Here is a 13,782-nt window from a genome sequence, read left to right as displayed (position 1 = left end):
GTGCAGGGTATTAGTATAGTATATTGTAATAGTGCAAGGTATAGTATATTGATAGCTATAGTGCAGTGTATATAATCGTATAGTTATAGTGCAGTGATAGGTATAGTGCAGTGTATAGGCAGTGTATAGTATATTGTTTATAGTATAGTGCAAGTGTATAGTATAGCATAGTATGTAGAATAATATAGTGTGCAGATAGAGTATAGGGCATAGCATAGTGTATAGCATAGTGTCTTTATAATAGTATATGTATAGTATAGTGCAGTGTAATAGTATACGTGCGGTGTTATAGTATAGCGTTATAGTGTACTGGTGATAATATAGTAGAGGTGATAGTACAGTTGCAGTGGTTATATAGTTCGTGTATAGTATAGTATATGGTTATAGTGTAGTATAAGTATTGGGTGCAGTTAGAGTATGGTGCTTGGTATTACTGTGTAGTATAGTACAGTGTATAGTATAGTACACAGTGTAGCATAGTGTATGCTATGTGTAGAGTTATAGTATCGTGTTTAGTGGATTATAGTGTGCAGTAGAGTTACAGTGTGTAGTAGAGATGATTAGTGATATAGTATAGTATAGTTGTGCGCAGAAGCATAGTGCATTGTATAGTGTGTAAGCAGGGTAGAGTTATAGTGAAAGTATAGTTATATGACAGAGATTAAGCATAATATAGTTAGAGCATGGTGTATAGTATAGTGATCAGTTTTAATGTTATAGTATATAGTATTATGCATAGTGTATAGTATAGAGTTATAGTATGGGCATGACATCGGGAATAAGTATTAGTATAGAGTAATAGCGACAGTGGAGTTACAGTGTTATAGTAGAGTATAATATGCAACAGTGGAGTATAGTGTATAGTATAGTATATAGTGCAGTGAGTGGTATGGTATCGTGTCTGTGTGGAGTATAGACATAGGATGGTGGGTAGTAGATAGCTATAGTATGCAGCTAGACTATATTATAATATATAATATAGTATGTGTATAGTATAGTGATGTGGCATAGTGTGGTATATGTAAGTATATTGTATAGTATAGTGTTGTGTGGGTGTGGTTAGATATAGCATGTAGGGATATAGTGTATAGCCTAGGGTGTAGTACTAGTGTCTGTAGTACTATACACACTATTACTATACTCTACCACACACTGTACTACACTATACACCATACACTATAGTCAGTAGTATAGTGCTACAGTATAGTACCAGTGTGTGGTAGAGTATAGTATAGTGTGTAGTAGCACTATATTTAGTGTATAATATAGATGGTATCAGTATTAGTGTATAGAAAAAAATAAACATAGTGTAGTGGGTGTGTACTAGCTAGCATGGCAGTGGCCGTATAGTGTATAGTCTAGTGGTAAGACCAGTGTTGTAGTACAACATACTATAAAACTCCACACACAGTGTCACACATACACTAGTCGTTAGTATAGGGCATGGGTATATACAGTTGTGGCTAGAGTCTAGTATAGAGTGATGTCATAGTATAGAATATAGATAAGCATGTATTATGTATATAGGATATGCATAGGGTAGTATTATGTTAGTATATTTTTAATTGTATGGTGTAGATAGTGTTAAGCATGGGTGTAGTGTGTGATAATATAAAATTACATTATCAGTGTTGTGTATAGCTATAGTAGTAGTGTATATTATGTGATGTAGTATAGTGTGTGTTAGAGTATAGTGTATAGTATAGTGCACAGTATAAGTGTAGTAGAGACGGGTATAGTGTACATTGTTGTGTATATTATAGTATATATAGTATATAGGATAGTGTATATCTTTAGTATGTAGTATACTGTATATATAGTGTTATAGTTGTATATTATAGTGTATAGTGGTTGTTCGGTATAGCGTTGTAGCATAGGAGTATAGAGTGGAGTATGGTGTTTATCAGCGTAGCATAGTGTATGGTAATAGTGATGTATAGTATATCGTATTAGATATATTGTATGTAATAGTGATGTGTAGATATAGTGTATAGTATTAGTGACAGTTTATGGTGTTGGTAAGTATAGCGCATAGTGTACAGTGCTGTGCATAAGTATATATATAGTATATGGCATAGTGTAGTGCATAGTAATAGTGTATATTATAGTATGTGTATACTGTAAGGATAGGGGCATAGTGTGATTGTCGAGTATAGGGTAAAGCATAGTATGTGTGGGTATTGTATAGGAGCATAGTTGTATATGTTGATGGTTATAGTGTTATAGGTGTAGTGTATAGTTATAGTATATGATGTGTTAGAGATATAGTGTGTAGTAGGATGACAGTGATAGTATCTAGTGTGTGGGTATACTGTAGTGTGGTGTAGTACTATAGTACAGATGTGGTGTGTATAGTATATTAGTATATTGCAATAGTTTAGTGTATAGTGGCCAATATATAGGTTAGGTGTTAATATTTATAGGTATTGTTAGCGGCAATATTATAGTATGATAGTATAGTGTGGGAGCATAGTGTAAGTGATAGTGATAGTGTATAGTAATAGATACCAGGTACGTGTATAGTATAGTATTACAGTACCGTGTAATAGTATAGGCATGGTGTGGATATATAGTATAGATATGGATATACGTGTATAGTACACGTGCATAGTATAGTGTAAGCATAATAGTATTAGGTGGTATAGTATCGTGTGTGTAGTAGTGTAGTCTATTGTTATAGTTAGTATATGTTAGTATAAATATAGTTAGGCATGTTTGATCAGCTAAAGATGGTATAGTGTTATAAGGTATAGTGTACAGTTATTATGTAGTATAGTAGTAGGTAATAGGTCGTGGTGTTAGTATGGTGTGCGATAGTATAGTGAAGGTTATAGTATATAAGTATAGTGTATGTATAGTGTAGTAGTATATAGTACAGTTGTATGTTAGTAACTAGGTGTATATAGTTGTATAATAGTTATAGCTGTGTAGTTGAGTATATATAGGTAATGGGTGTGGTTATAAGGTATATAGGAGTGTTGGTATTGTATTAGTAGTATGTATAGTTGGTAATATATTATATGGTACAGTATGATAGATAGTGCAGTAGTATAGTGTACAGTTATAGATGTACAGTAATAGTATATAGTATTGTGTGTGGTGTGGTGTATAGAGTATACAGTAGTAGTGTATAGTATAGTGTATAGGTGGTGGTATATAGTATGTGGCATAGTATTGTATATAGATATAGGTGTATAGGTATAAGGTATAAGTGCGTGTATGTATAGTGTATGGTGTATAGTATAGTCGTGTCGTTATAGTGTGTGGTAGTGTTTATGTTTATAGTGTATAGTGTGCTGTGAAGTAGTATAGGCCAGTGTAGTAGGAGTGGTGTGTATATGTCGGTGTTATAGATGTTTGTAGCGTAGTGGAGTATTCGTATGGTGCAACTAGTATAGTGCAGAGTCTAGTTGTGTGGTAGTGTATGTTAGTGGTTATAGGGGTGGAATAGTATATGAGTATGTACCAGTGCTAAGTTATTGGTTGCCCAGAGTATGTGTGTGTTGTATAGTATAAGCATGTGATGTATAGTAAGGTGTATATCGGCATAGAGGTGGTAGTTATAGCTATAGTAGCAGTGTATAGTATTGTGTAGAGTATAGTGTGTTTGTGTGGTGGTCATAGAGAAGTAGTAGCATAGTGTGCGCTGCATGGGTATATAGTATAGTGTGTGGTAGCGTTAGTCATTTGTATAGTAATAGTGCACCAGTTATAGTGGTAGAGTATAGTGTTTGGATTATTAGATGTTGTGGGTATATAGGAGTGTGTGGTAGAGTATAGGTATTGTGTAATAGTATTAGTGCCACAGAATATAGGTTGTAGAGTATGTGTGTGTTGTGGAAGTATGGTAAGTTCGTGGTGTGTATAGGGTGTAGTTGTAAAGAAGAGTAATATCCAAGTGCCTGATCATGTGGTTAAGCATGTCCTTCACTATCAATAAAAAGATAATCAGTAGAAATAAATCTAGTAATGAAAGCATAAAGGCTATCGAGTAGCATGAGCACTGCTAATTACAATAATAATGGGTGATAATTTAAATATGCAAATGAATAGTAGTAAGAGGCGAGAGATCCACATAGCGCTCCTAGACCACCGAATTCAAATCAACAATACCAACTAATGTGCAAAGAATCCTAGATAGAAACATGAAGAGAATTAAACCAGAGTAGTTATATGCATCATGTATTAGCCTATTTTAAAGATTTTGTATAAATGTATTTTTTTCACTTTCATACTTAGCTAAAATTCATATGCGAAAGATGGTAAAGATAAGGATCACAAACAGGCGAGTGTATTGTTATGAGTCCGAAGGGGTACGTGTACAAACTCACATCTCATTCTCTCACAAAAGAGAATTCCTAGAGGGCATGAACACAAGCTTAAATCCCAAACCACCACAAATCACATGGTACACTGAGGCTCCAAGTTCAGTATCACACTACTGGTTCCGCATACCAAGAGACCCCGTACAACTATCGTAAGAAGATGAAAGAAAGCGAACAGATGCTAGATTGACGAATAAATGTGTACAGCGATGGGCTGAGGTATGCATGGACGGAAGAGAATGGAGGATAGAGCGAAAGAAGAGTAGAGAGAAAATAGTGGAGATAGCATAATATAGAACAAGATCAAGGGCACCTCGTCCTCAGAATACCAAGAAGGTGGCTAAGCTCCGCAGGTGTCACAAAAGAACTCACTTCAACACACTAGATCCTAATAGCATTCGCTTGAGCCGTACTATGGTCTTATGGCTTTTTCGTGTGTCAAGCTTTTTAGAAACGTCGTGCAGTACTGCTACAACTTCGTTCCGTCTGTAGCATTAATGCCCAACGGAGGTCTACTAACCCATATCACCCGAGAGGTGTCTTCAGGCACATTGCTAGGCTGCGTATCCATTGGAAGGCAAAACGAAAGTCAACATACACCAGATGCCTGTGGCAATATGCATAGGAGCCTTCCGTGTCTGTATCGAGTGGCGTAGGTCCAGCACGTCCGTCACGGCACTCGCGGTCCAGCGGCTGCGCTTGACCAGGTAATGAGCAGGCCTCTCAGTACCATGCACGACAGCGACCAGACCGATGTGTCTGTCTTGACTAGCACATTAGACCTGCCGAGGATGATAGTATCTATCACAACGGATATACTATGCGGGCCCACACGCGCGAGTGTCGAGCAGCCATCAGAAGAAGATTTTCCACGGACCAGCCTCACTTCCTACCACAGTCACGCATGGATCCCCGATACACGCCTCTATCATTCTCTAAACACCATACTGTATATTAAGTAGTCTTATTAGAATACCTGTTCAATAGTTACACCACGAAGAGCACTGTACCCACCATAATAGCACATAAGGCCAAATACAACCTCGCAGTGTTCATAAGACCTATCTATGACAAATTGTGACATTCTGAATAAGATAAAACCAGAACTGCTACAAATAACGGTATACTAGAAAGAAGAATCTCCCAGACCCCCTTTGACTGTAGATGGACTCAACATTGAGCTAAATCTTCCTACCCACTGATGGTGGTATGAAGGGCCCAAATGACTGCTCACACTGTGGGGAGAGATTTTTCCCAAATGCTGACTTTGAGCAGGCAGATTTGGAAAAGGCCACCACAAATCTGCTCCCCTCTACTAAAAAGCACCAGTGGCATGACGTTTGGCACTTTGCCAGATGACCACACCAAATTATGTCAGCCGCAAAGGATTCTCCCGCGACGGCCCTATGGCGAAACACGACCTGTGATCATCCATCAACAGAAATGTAAACCGAAGAGTAATCGTCACCAGCGCGTAGCGATGCCTGGCGTGAAGCAACAAGCGTAGATCAGAGTTGTGGAACGCCATGGTCGAGCAAAGAACTGGGAGAACGTGCGTCCCGCCCCTAAGCCATCAGTATCTGACCCTAGCCAACAGTGCTGAAGGTCATCCACCAAAATCCCTTGCGGTGCGGTCAGCATGGTGTGGCAAGTGCATCCATCAATTCCTTAAATGGAGAAGTTGGCAAACAAAACCAAGGACTCTTCCCTAGAAAGGTGAGTGCATTTCTTTGCGCGCCGGCCAAGACCCTCGAACGAACACCTCAATTCGCCATTGCTCGACCAAGTAGCCTCGACGCCATTAGGTAGAAAGGTACGCGAAGATTGATGTGGTATCCATTACGACCCCGTTGACCCGAAGACAACCCAATGGTACTATTGCTTGTGTCTGGAGCCCAGCCCAATGTCAGAAGTTCCCCTGTGGGAGGGAATTGTCCTGACCTCCAATTCTGCCAAGACAATGCTAGAAGCGCTAACAACATATCAATGTAGCTGGCGAGCAACCGTGTTCCGCAGACAATCAATTCCGCTGCAGTGATGGAAAATGCTAGAGTGAATGACGCTCATACGGAGCAGGCAAGCCCTCCTCAGTAAAAAGGAGGCATGATACCGCGCCTTGGGATGTCTCTCCAGATATCCTTGCCAAATCCAATTGGCACACCCTAAATCTGGAAGAAGACAATCCATCTAATCATCTGCTCTCTGAGTGCGACGAACACAAGAACGCCTCCACTCCTGTTTGCGAAGCGACAACGAACTGAATACAATTGAGCTGTTCCGTCGTGGGCGTGAATGACTGCAACTTTATTGCGCGGAAGATGGCCTGGGAGGCAACAAATTCCCTCATAGATCGCGATTCCCCATGCGTCATCAGGAGCATGCCCGGTAACCATCCCATCCATTGTAGGAGGTCATACAGGACACGTGGAGGCCACCACACACTACTGAGCCTCATTTTGACTTGTTTCTAAGGACAATTTACATCAAAGTTGGATCGCCTTTGTAGTGGTTTCCACTTTAATTTGAGTATGTTTGACTCCAAATCCAGACGTCCATGGGTGATAAATTGATTTCCAATTGAATTAATTTTTTATGTTGATTTGTGTACAGCACATTCAACTATGTAAAAGAAAAAAGTAATTTAATAAGAATATTTGCATTCATCAGATCTAGGATGTAGTTATTTAGTGTTCCCTTTATTTTTTGTTTGAGCGAAATGGTTGTCTACTATGCCAGCTAGGCTACCCATGGAACTAAGGCGAGATAGTATCATTGAAATATTGAACCTCATCTGCAAACACGCACGGAACCGTCACCAAAGAACGAAGAGTAACGGAGATAGCTTAATTCTTTAGCTAGCTGGTTATGGGCTATCTAACAGAGGAAACTCTTCCAAGTCAACGTACATTTCTTTGGTTTTATTTATTTATTGGCCACTTGCTGCCCGTGCGCGATAACTGCTTAAACTGCTTGCTGACTGTACATTGTACTGCTATATCTAGAAGGTTTAACTAACGCATTAGTTCGTAGAGCTATGTGAGTATCTATATGAAGGAGTAACGCTTTATGACCTCAGTAAATAGTGGCCGCGTGCTTGCCATTACCCGCTCAAGACGCGGTTTAGCGTTGGCGAATGGAGTGATTATAGACCATGTTTGGCCGAGACGGCAAAGGTTTTTTCGCGTTGAACCAATCAAACCCTAGAGCTAACAAACACAAAAGCACGAAAGAGTGCTTGGGCATGGCTGAATTCACAAGTCTGTATATGGGAGAAACCCGTAAGTTATGAGGAGGAGAGCGCGTACTGAAAGTTGAGATAGTCGATATTACTCCGATGGCCCACCACCACCACCAAAGACCCAAGACCATCGAACTGTGAGTTCATGATTACCATATATATCTGACGTGAGCATAATATCATGAAAAGTAAAATACAGTCTTGCATGTGATTCGCAAGCCCGTAAGCGGCTTCATTCATTCCCCATCCATCTGCCGATTCTGCTCTCTTTAACTCCTCATGATCCTTCTGGATTAGATATGCTGCGAGAGAAGAAATGGGAGAAAAAAGCGCAGTGCCCAATAATACATTTTCACTGCCCCGAGAGGCTATGTGTAGCAGATATTTGAGAGCAGCACATGAGATATGAGCATCCCTTGCCCTGCAGCTTACGCATCTTGTCCCAGAACAAGGCAACACCTTATAAACACCATAGCAAATTATTACACTATTAGGATTATACTGAGAAGTAAAAAAACGAGGGCTCCTGAAGATTTTATAACACTTATGTGAAATGATGATAAAAATCCCGTGTTGTAAGAATTTTTGTAAATAAATAAATGTGCGAATCAACAGTATAATCTAATGTAATACTGATTAATGTCGCCAAGATAACTGCGAGTATGCAGGCCAAAGAAATTGATGCTGTCATAAGATGAGAAAAATCTCGAAAGGACAGGAAAAGAGATGAGTAAAATCTTGAAAGATCACCAATGTGGTCGATAAATATATGGTTTAAAGTCATCGCCTATTCAATTCCCTGTAATATATGGATCTTCCTTACGCCTTCCCACTAGTTAGTTAATGCAACAGGATCACACCGAACCTAGAGACAAGATCAAGGTACAAGAGAGCGTTATGCTGTGTTGTGCCGTGAGAATACCTCTAAATGCACCGCTGAAATCTTATCGTATTGAGCCCTCGTAGATCCCCATGGTAATCTTGTCATGAGTGCCAGGATTCCCTTATTGTTGCACAGGTCCCTGGTTTCTCTAGCGTATGATAGAGAAACAGTCTGCTCCATGTCAAGTTTCTATCCTATGTACAATCCCAATGATACGATACTAGCGAGATAAGAATGCTAGCACCGAGTAAATTGAACCGGAAGACTCTGTATATTGTGGTAATCTTACCCTATTAGTGCATAAAAACAATCATGCCAAACTAATAAAGATTAATATGTCCTCTATAAAACATAATATGCGTATTATCCTAATCGCATCCGGAGAAGTATTATGATCATAATATCTGAGCTTCCTCCCATTGCCCAGAATCAAGTAACAGAAATCCCTTTGAAGTCTTTTCGTAATGGGTCTCGGATGCAATATTGTGACACTGCAACGATAAATCCCTGTGAAGACCGAGCGTTTGGACACGTATCGTTATTTTTACACTGATTGCTAGCAAGGAGTATTTAAGGTCGTTATGACAAACAGTTACTGTAAACACAGCATCTTACAAAATCTATACAAAAAAGATCACAATCCGGATATTGTGGTTATTGTTAAGATACTTAGCTATTCACTAGCACAACTCAAAGTCCATTCTTGATGAAGAATAATTCAATACAGAGGTAAGGGTGTGATAATAGTTATTTTCATAGAGCTCAAGAAATTTCAGAATCGGTAAATGGTATTCTGTTATCTTCCGAGACTACTGGTGAAGAAGACTGAAGAGATTATATCAGGCGTAAAATGGCCTGCGTTATCGCTCCTGTCGTTCAGTAAATATGCATTGTGTGTCTTCTTACAATTATAGTCACACGATTTTTACTTTAAAAATATCTTACACTAGCTAAAGGCGCATATGCATTATGAAATCATCCGAGAAGTGGGATGAGGTGCAATCTTACTGTTAGACGCCATACCAAGCGAGAGAGATAGGTTTAAGTGTGAGAAGTAGATAGGAATGAGATTACTGAGATTGGGTCGAGATTTAGGGTGAAGTGGTAGCAACAAGATATGCTCACGGGAAAAAGTAGCTGGTGAGAAGCGAGAGTGACTGAGCGAGTAGACATTGACAAGGAGAAGCGTAATTATATATCGAGGATGCTGGGGAGGAAGGAGAGGAAGAGGAAGAGGAGAGGAGAAAGAGGGAGAGAAGGAGAGGAGAGGAAGGAGGAAGCAAGGCGCGAAGGAAAGGAGAGGATAGGAAAGGAGAGGAGAGAGGATAGGGAGAGGGAGAAGGATAGGGAGTCGGGAGGAGATCGGAGAGGTGGGAGGAAGCCGAGGAAGGATAGAGAGGAGGAGAGGGAAGCATAGGAGAGGAGAGGTGAGGTGAGAGCGAGAAGAGGAGAAGATAGGAGAAGGAAGAGGATAGGAGAGGATAGGAGAGGAGGATAGAGGCGGGGAGGAGAGGAGAAGGAGAAAGAGAGGTGTAAGATCGGGCAGGAGAGGAGAAGAGAAAGAGAGGTGTAGATCGGAATGAGACGAGAAGAGGGAGAAAGAGAGGTAAGATGCAGGAGAGAGGCGGGAGGAGAGGAGAAGGGAGAAAGAAGTGTAAGATGCAGGAGAGAGGAGAGGAGAGGAGAGGAGAGAGAAAGAGGGGAGAGAAGGAGGAGAGAGGAAGAGGAGAGCAGAGGCGGAGAGGAGGAAGGAGAGGATAGGAAAGGAGGAGGAGGAAGAGATAGGAGGGAGAAGGTAGGATCGGAGGAGAGTCGATGATGGTGGGAGGAGAGGGGAGAAGGATAGGAGAGGAGAGAGGAGAGCATAGGAGAGAGAGTTGAGGTGAGTGCGAGAAGAGGAGAAGGATAGAGAGAAGGACGAGGATAGGAGAAGGATAGGAGAGGAGGATAGAGGCGGGAGAGAAGAAGGAGAAAGAAGAGGTGTAAGATGCAGAGGCGGGAGGAGAGGAGAAGGAGAAAGAGAGGTGTAAGATGCAGGAGGAGAGGCGGGAGGAGAGGAGAAGGAGAAAGAGAGGTGTAAGATGCAGGAGGAGAGGCGGGAGGAGAGGAAAGAGTTAAATATATAAGAAGTTGTTCACGTATCAACTAGAGTTCTCACCAAACCAGAAGTTAGACTTAAATACCAATACCAGGTTTAGTATCAGGATTCTCCATACCGTCACCATACTCAATACCAAAACAATACCGTGGCAAAAGAGAAGGCATTAACCAGAGTCAGAGAACGGCAGACAGATACAATTTTGTGTTCAATATCATTACATTTTTTTTTAAATGACACAAAACAAAATTCAGACAGCCATGTATACATTAATGAATAAATTATACAATCATACAATTAATTTGACTTTGTTTTGTTTTTAACAATCTAACTACATAACAACATAATGGTAATCCTTTTATAGATAGAGGCGTTGTCGTGCCCTCTTCACGACTGTGTGTGTGGGCCAGGAAAATTCCGTAGTGATGTGGACACTGAGGAACTTGAAGCTCTCGACCCGCTTCACTACAGCCCCTACGATGTGGTTGGGGGCGTGCCCTAACCCTTAAAAGTTATAGCCTGTATGGACTTTGTTTTGCGAACAAGAAAAACGGTTTCAACATTTCTACATGCCGTGTAGCATTACTCAAATGTGGGACTCTAACATGATCCAGCCCAGACTCCCAGTCTAGACTCCCGGTCCAGACTCCCGTTCCAGACCCCCGGTCCAGACTCCCAGTCCAGACTCCCAGCGCAGATTCCCAATCCAGACTCCCAGCCCAGACTCCCAGTGCAGACTCCCAGCCCAGACTCCCAATCCAGACTCCCAGCCCAGACTCCCATCCAGACTTCCAGTGCAGACTCCCAGCCCAGACTCCCAATCCAGACTCCCAGCCCAGACTTCCAGGCACAACGTCCAAGCCCAGACTCCCAAATCCCAGACTCCCCAGCGCAGAACTCCCAGGCCCAGACTCCCACCAGACTCCAGCACAGACTCCAAGCCCAGACTTCCCAATCCAGACTCCCACGCGCAGACTCCCAGCCCAGACTCCCAGCCCAGATCCATCCAGACTTCCAGCACAACTCCGAAGCCCAGACTCCCAATCCAGACTCCCAGCGCAGACTCCCAGCCCAGACTCCCAGCCCAGACTCCCATCCAGACTTCCAGCACAGACTCCAAGCCCACCCCAATCCAACTCCCAGCCAGACTCCCAGCCCAGACTCCCAGGCCCAGACTCCAATCAGACTCCAGCCCCAGAAACCCACCCTCCCAATCCAGACCTCCCAGCCCAGACTCCCAGCCCAGACTCCCAGCCCAGACTCCCAATCCAGAGAGCTCCCAGTGCAGACTCCAAGCCCAGACTCCCAGCCAGACTCCCAGCCAGACTAGCAGTGGGTAATGGAGCTAACATGATGCAGCCCAGACGCCCAGCCCAGACTCCCAGCCCCAACCCAGCCCAGAGACTCCCGCCAGACTCCCAGCCAGACCTCCCAGCCAGAACTCCCAGCCAGGACTACCCAGCCAGACTCCAGCCAGACTTACCACCCGCCAGACTCCCAGCCAGACTCCCAGCCACTTCCAGCCAGACTCCCAGCCAGACTCCCAGCCAGACTCCCAGACTCCCAGCCCAGACCCCCAGCCAGACTCCCAGTGGGTAAGTGGAGCAGACAAGGTGTGTGCTATAATGGGGGTAGGCATGCTGTGCTGATAAAAGCTTGATCCATGAGACATTTGACAGAAGAACTGAAAGTAACAAATTATAGTACGAAAAAGTACAGACGTTTTGGTATACCGTGCAACACTAGTACCAACTCAAACCTAAAAGTTTGATATTACTTACTGATTACAATCAATGGACATTATTGTTTGATATTTCTATGAAAACACCAAATAAATTGCTATATTTTCAGTCATACAAATGCTATGGTTTGAGTCGAGTCAGCCCTACTCACCGTATCAGCGTCTACGTAGAGCGTGGGGCAGTCGGAACACGTTGTCAACATGTCAGATGACCTCACAAACTTTGACCCGATGCCCCTCAGGCCGTCTCCTAGGTAACCAGCGGCGTCACTGGTCAGGGAACAGAACTTAGTCTGGATGTTCTGAGAAGAGAGAGAGAGAGAGAAAGAGGAGGAGACATTTAATGTTATATAAAACAGTTACACCAATGACTGCATAGAACTTTCCAGAGTTTGGATCAGTTGATTTATTGATTGACTGACTGATCGATCGACTGATTGATTACCTGGAAGAGCGATGAGAAGACGTGGAATGTATAGACGGCACAGGATCCGTCTGAGTCGGTTACCAGCTGGTTGATATGGCAACGCCATGCCTCCTCTGCGTCGTCACAAACAGTTGGCTGGAACGCAGCCAAGATGGCGGAGAAGAACGGTGAGGGGGGAGGAGGAAAACCAAGGTCCTCTAGATCATCCACGTCATCACGGAGACTGTCAACACAGCAACGGGAGAGACAAGAATTGGACAGGTACACAGTAAGTTAGACATTGATATAGGAGGGATACCACCCTGGTATCACAGTGTGTGGTGGTATCACAGACCCAGCTATGTGTGTGTGTGTGTGTGTTCCAGTACCTGGGCAGACAGCTACAGAGCTCTATAGCGTTCTGCGTTGCTATGTGTGTGTTTGTTCCAGTACCTGGGCAGACAGCTAAGATGGCCTAGTAGGTTTCTGTTGCTATGTGTGTGTGTGTTCCAGTACCTGGGCAGACAGCTTACATGGCTCTATAGGTTCTGGTTGCTATGTGTGTGTGTGTTCCAGTACCTGGCGCAGACAGCTAACAGGCTCTACTAGGGTTTTTTTTCCCCCTGGGTTTTTTTTGCTATGTGTGTGGTGTTCCAGTACCTGGGCAGACAGCTAACAGGGCTCTATAGGTTTCTGGTTGCTATGTGGTGTGTGTTCCAGTACCTGGCAGACAGCTAGGGTCTAGAAACCCAGCGGGGTCTACAGAGCTCCATGCTGTGTCCATGGTGACCGTGTGTTCCAGGTCCAGAGTGGAAGCTCTCCCCCTCCCAACAGTCAGATCCCAGAGCCTGGGGAAGGTCATTCACACTGAGAGACAGATCAGATCCCAGGGCCTGGGAAGGTCATTCACAACTGAAGAGACAGGTCATCGTCCTGGCCATGGGGAAGGTCGTTTACCACTGGAGACAGGTCATCGTCCTGCCCGCTGGTGTCTTCATCATCCACCACATACACTCACATCACCCTGAGGAAGAGGAAGAGGAGGAGTGGGGGGGAAAGAAAAGGAAGAGAAAACACCATGAGGTCCAACC

At 43.0% G+C, this 13,782-nt stretch overlaps 1 protein-coding gene across 1 annotated transcript in view; it reads right to left on the bottom strand.

Annotated features, from left to right (window-relative positions):
- LOC111963756 (protein furry homolog-like) overlaps window positions 1-13,089 on the bottom strand; it is a 35,237-nt gene extending 22,148 nt beyond the window's left edge. The window contains exons 1-3 of the mRNA XM_070443729.1: window positions 13,081-13,089; window positions 12,731-12,935; window positions 12,438-12,587 (exon numbers count right to left, since the gene is read on the bottom strand). Of these exons, the coding sequence (XP_070299830.1) occupies window positions 12,438-12,488 (51 nt within the window). The 5' untranslated portion in view covers window positions 12,489-12,587; window positions 12,731-12,935; window positions 13,081-13,089. The remainder of the gene's footprint in view (window positions 1-12,437; window positions 12,588-12,730; window positions 12,936-13,080) is intronic.
- Window positions 13,090-13,782: the final 693 nt, after the last annotated feature.

The sequence above is a fragment of the Salvelinus sp. IW2-2015 genome, linkage group LG5, assembly GCF_002910315.2.
Source record: "Salvelinus sp. IW2-2015 linkage group LG5, ASM291031v2, whole genome shotgun sequence".
NCBI lineage: Eukaryota > Metazoa > Chordata > Actinopteri > Salmoniformes > Salmonidae > Salvelinus > Salvelinus sp. IW2-2015.
This window is presented reverse-complemented; position numbering and strand designations above follow the sequence as displayed.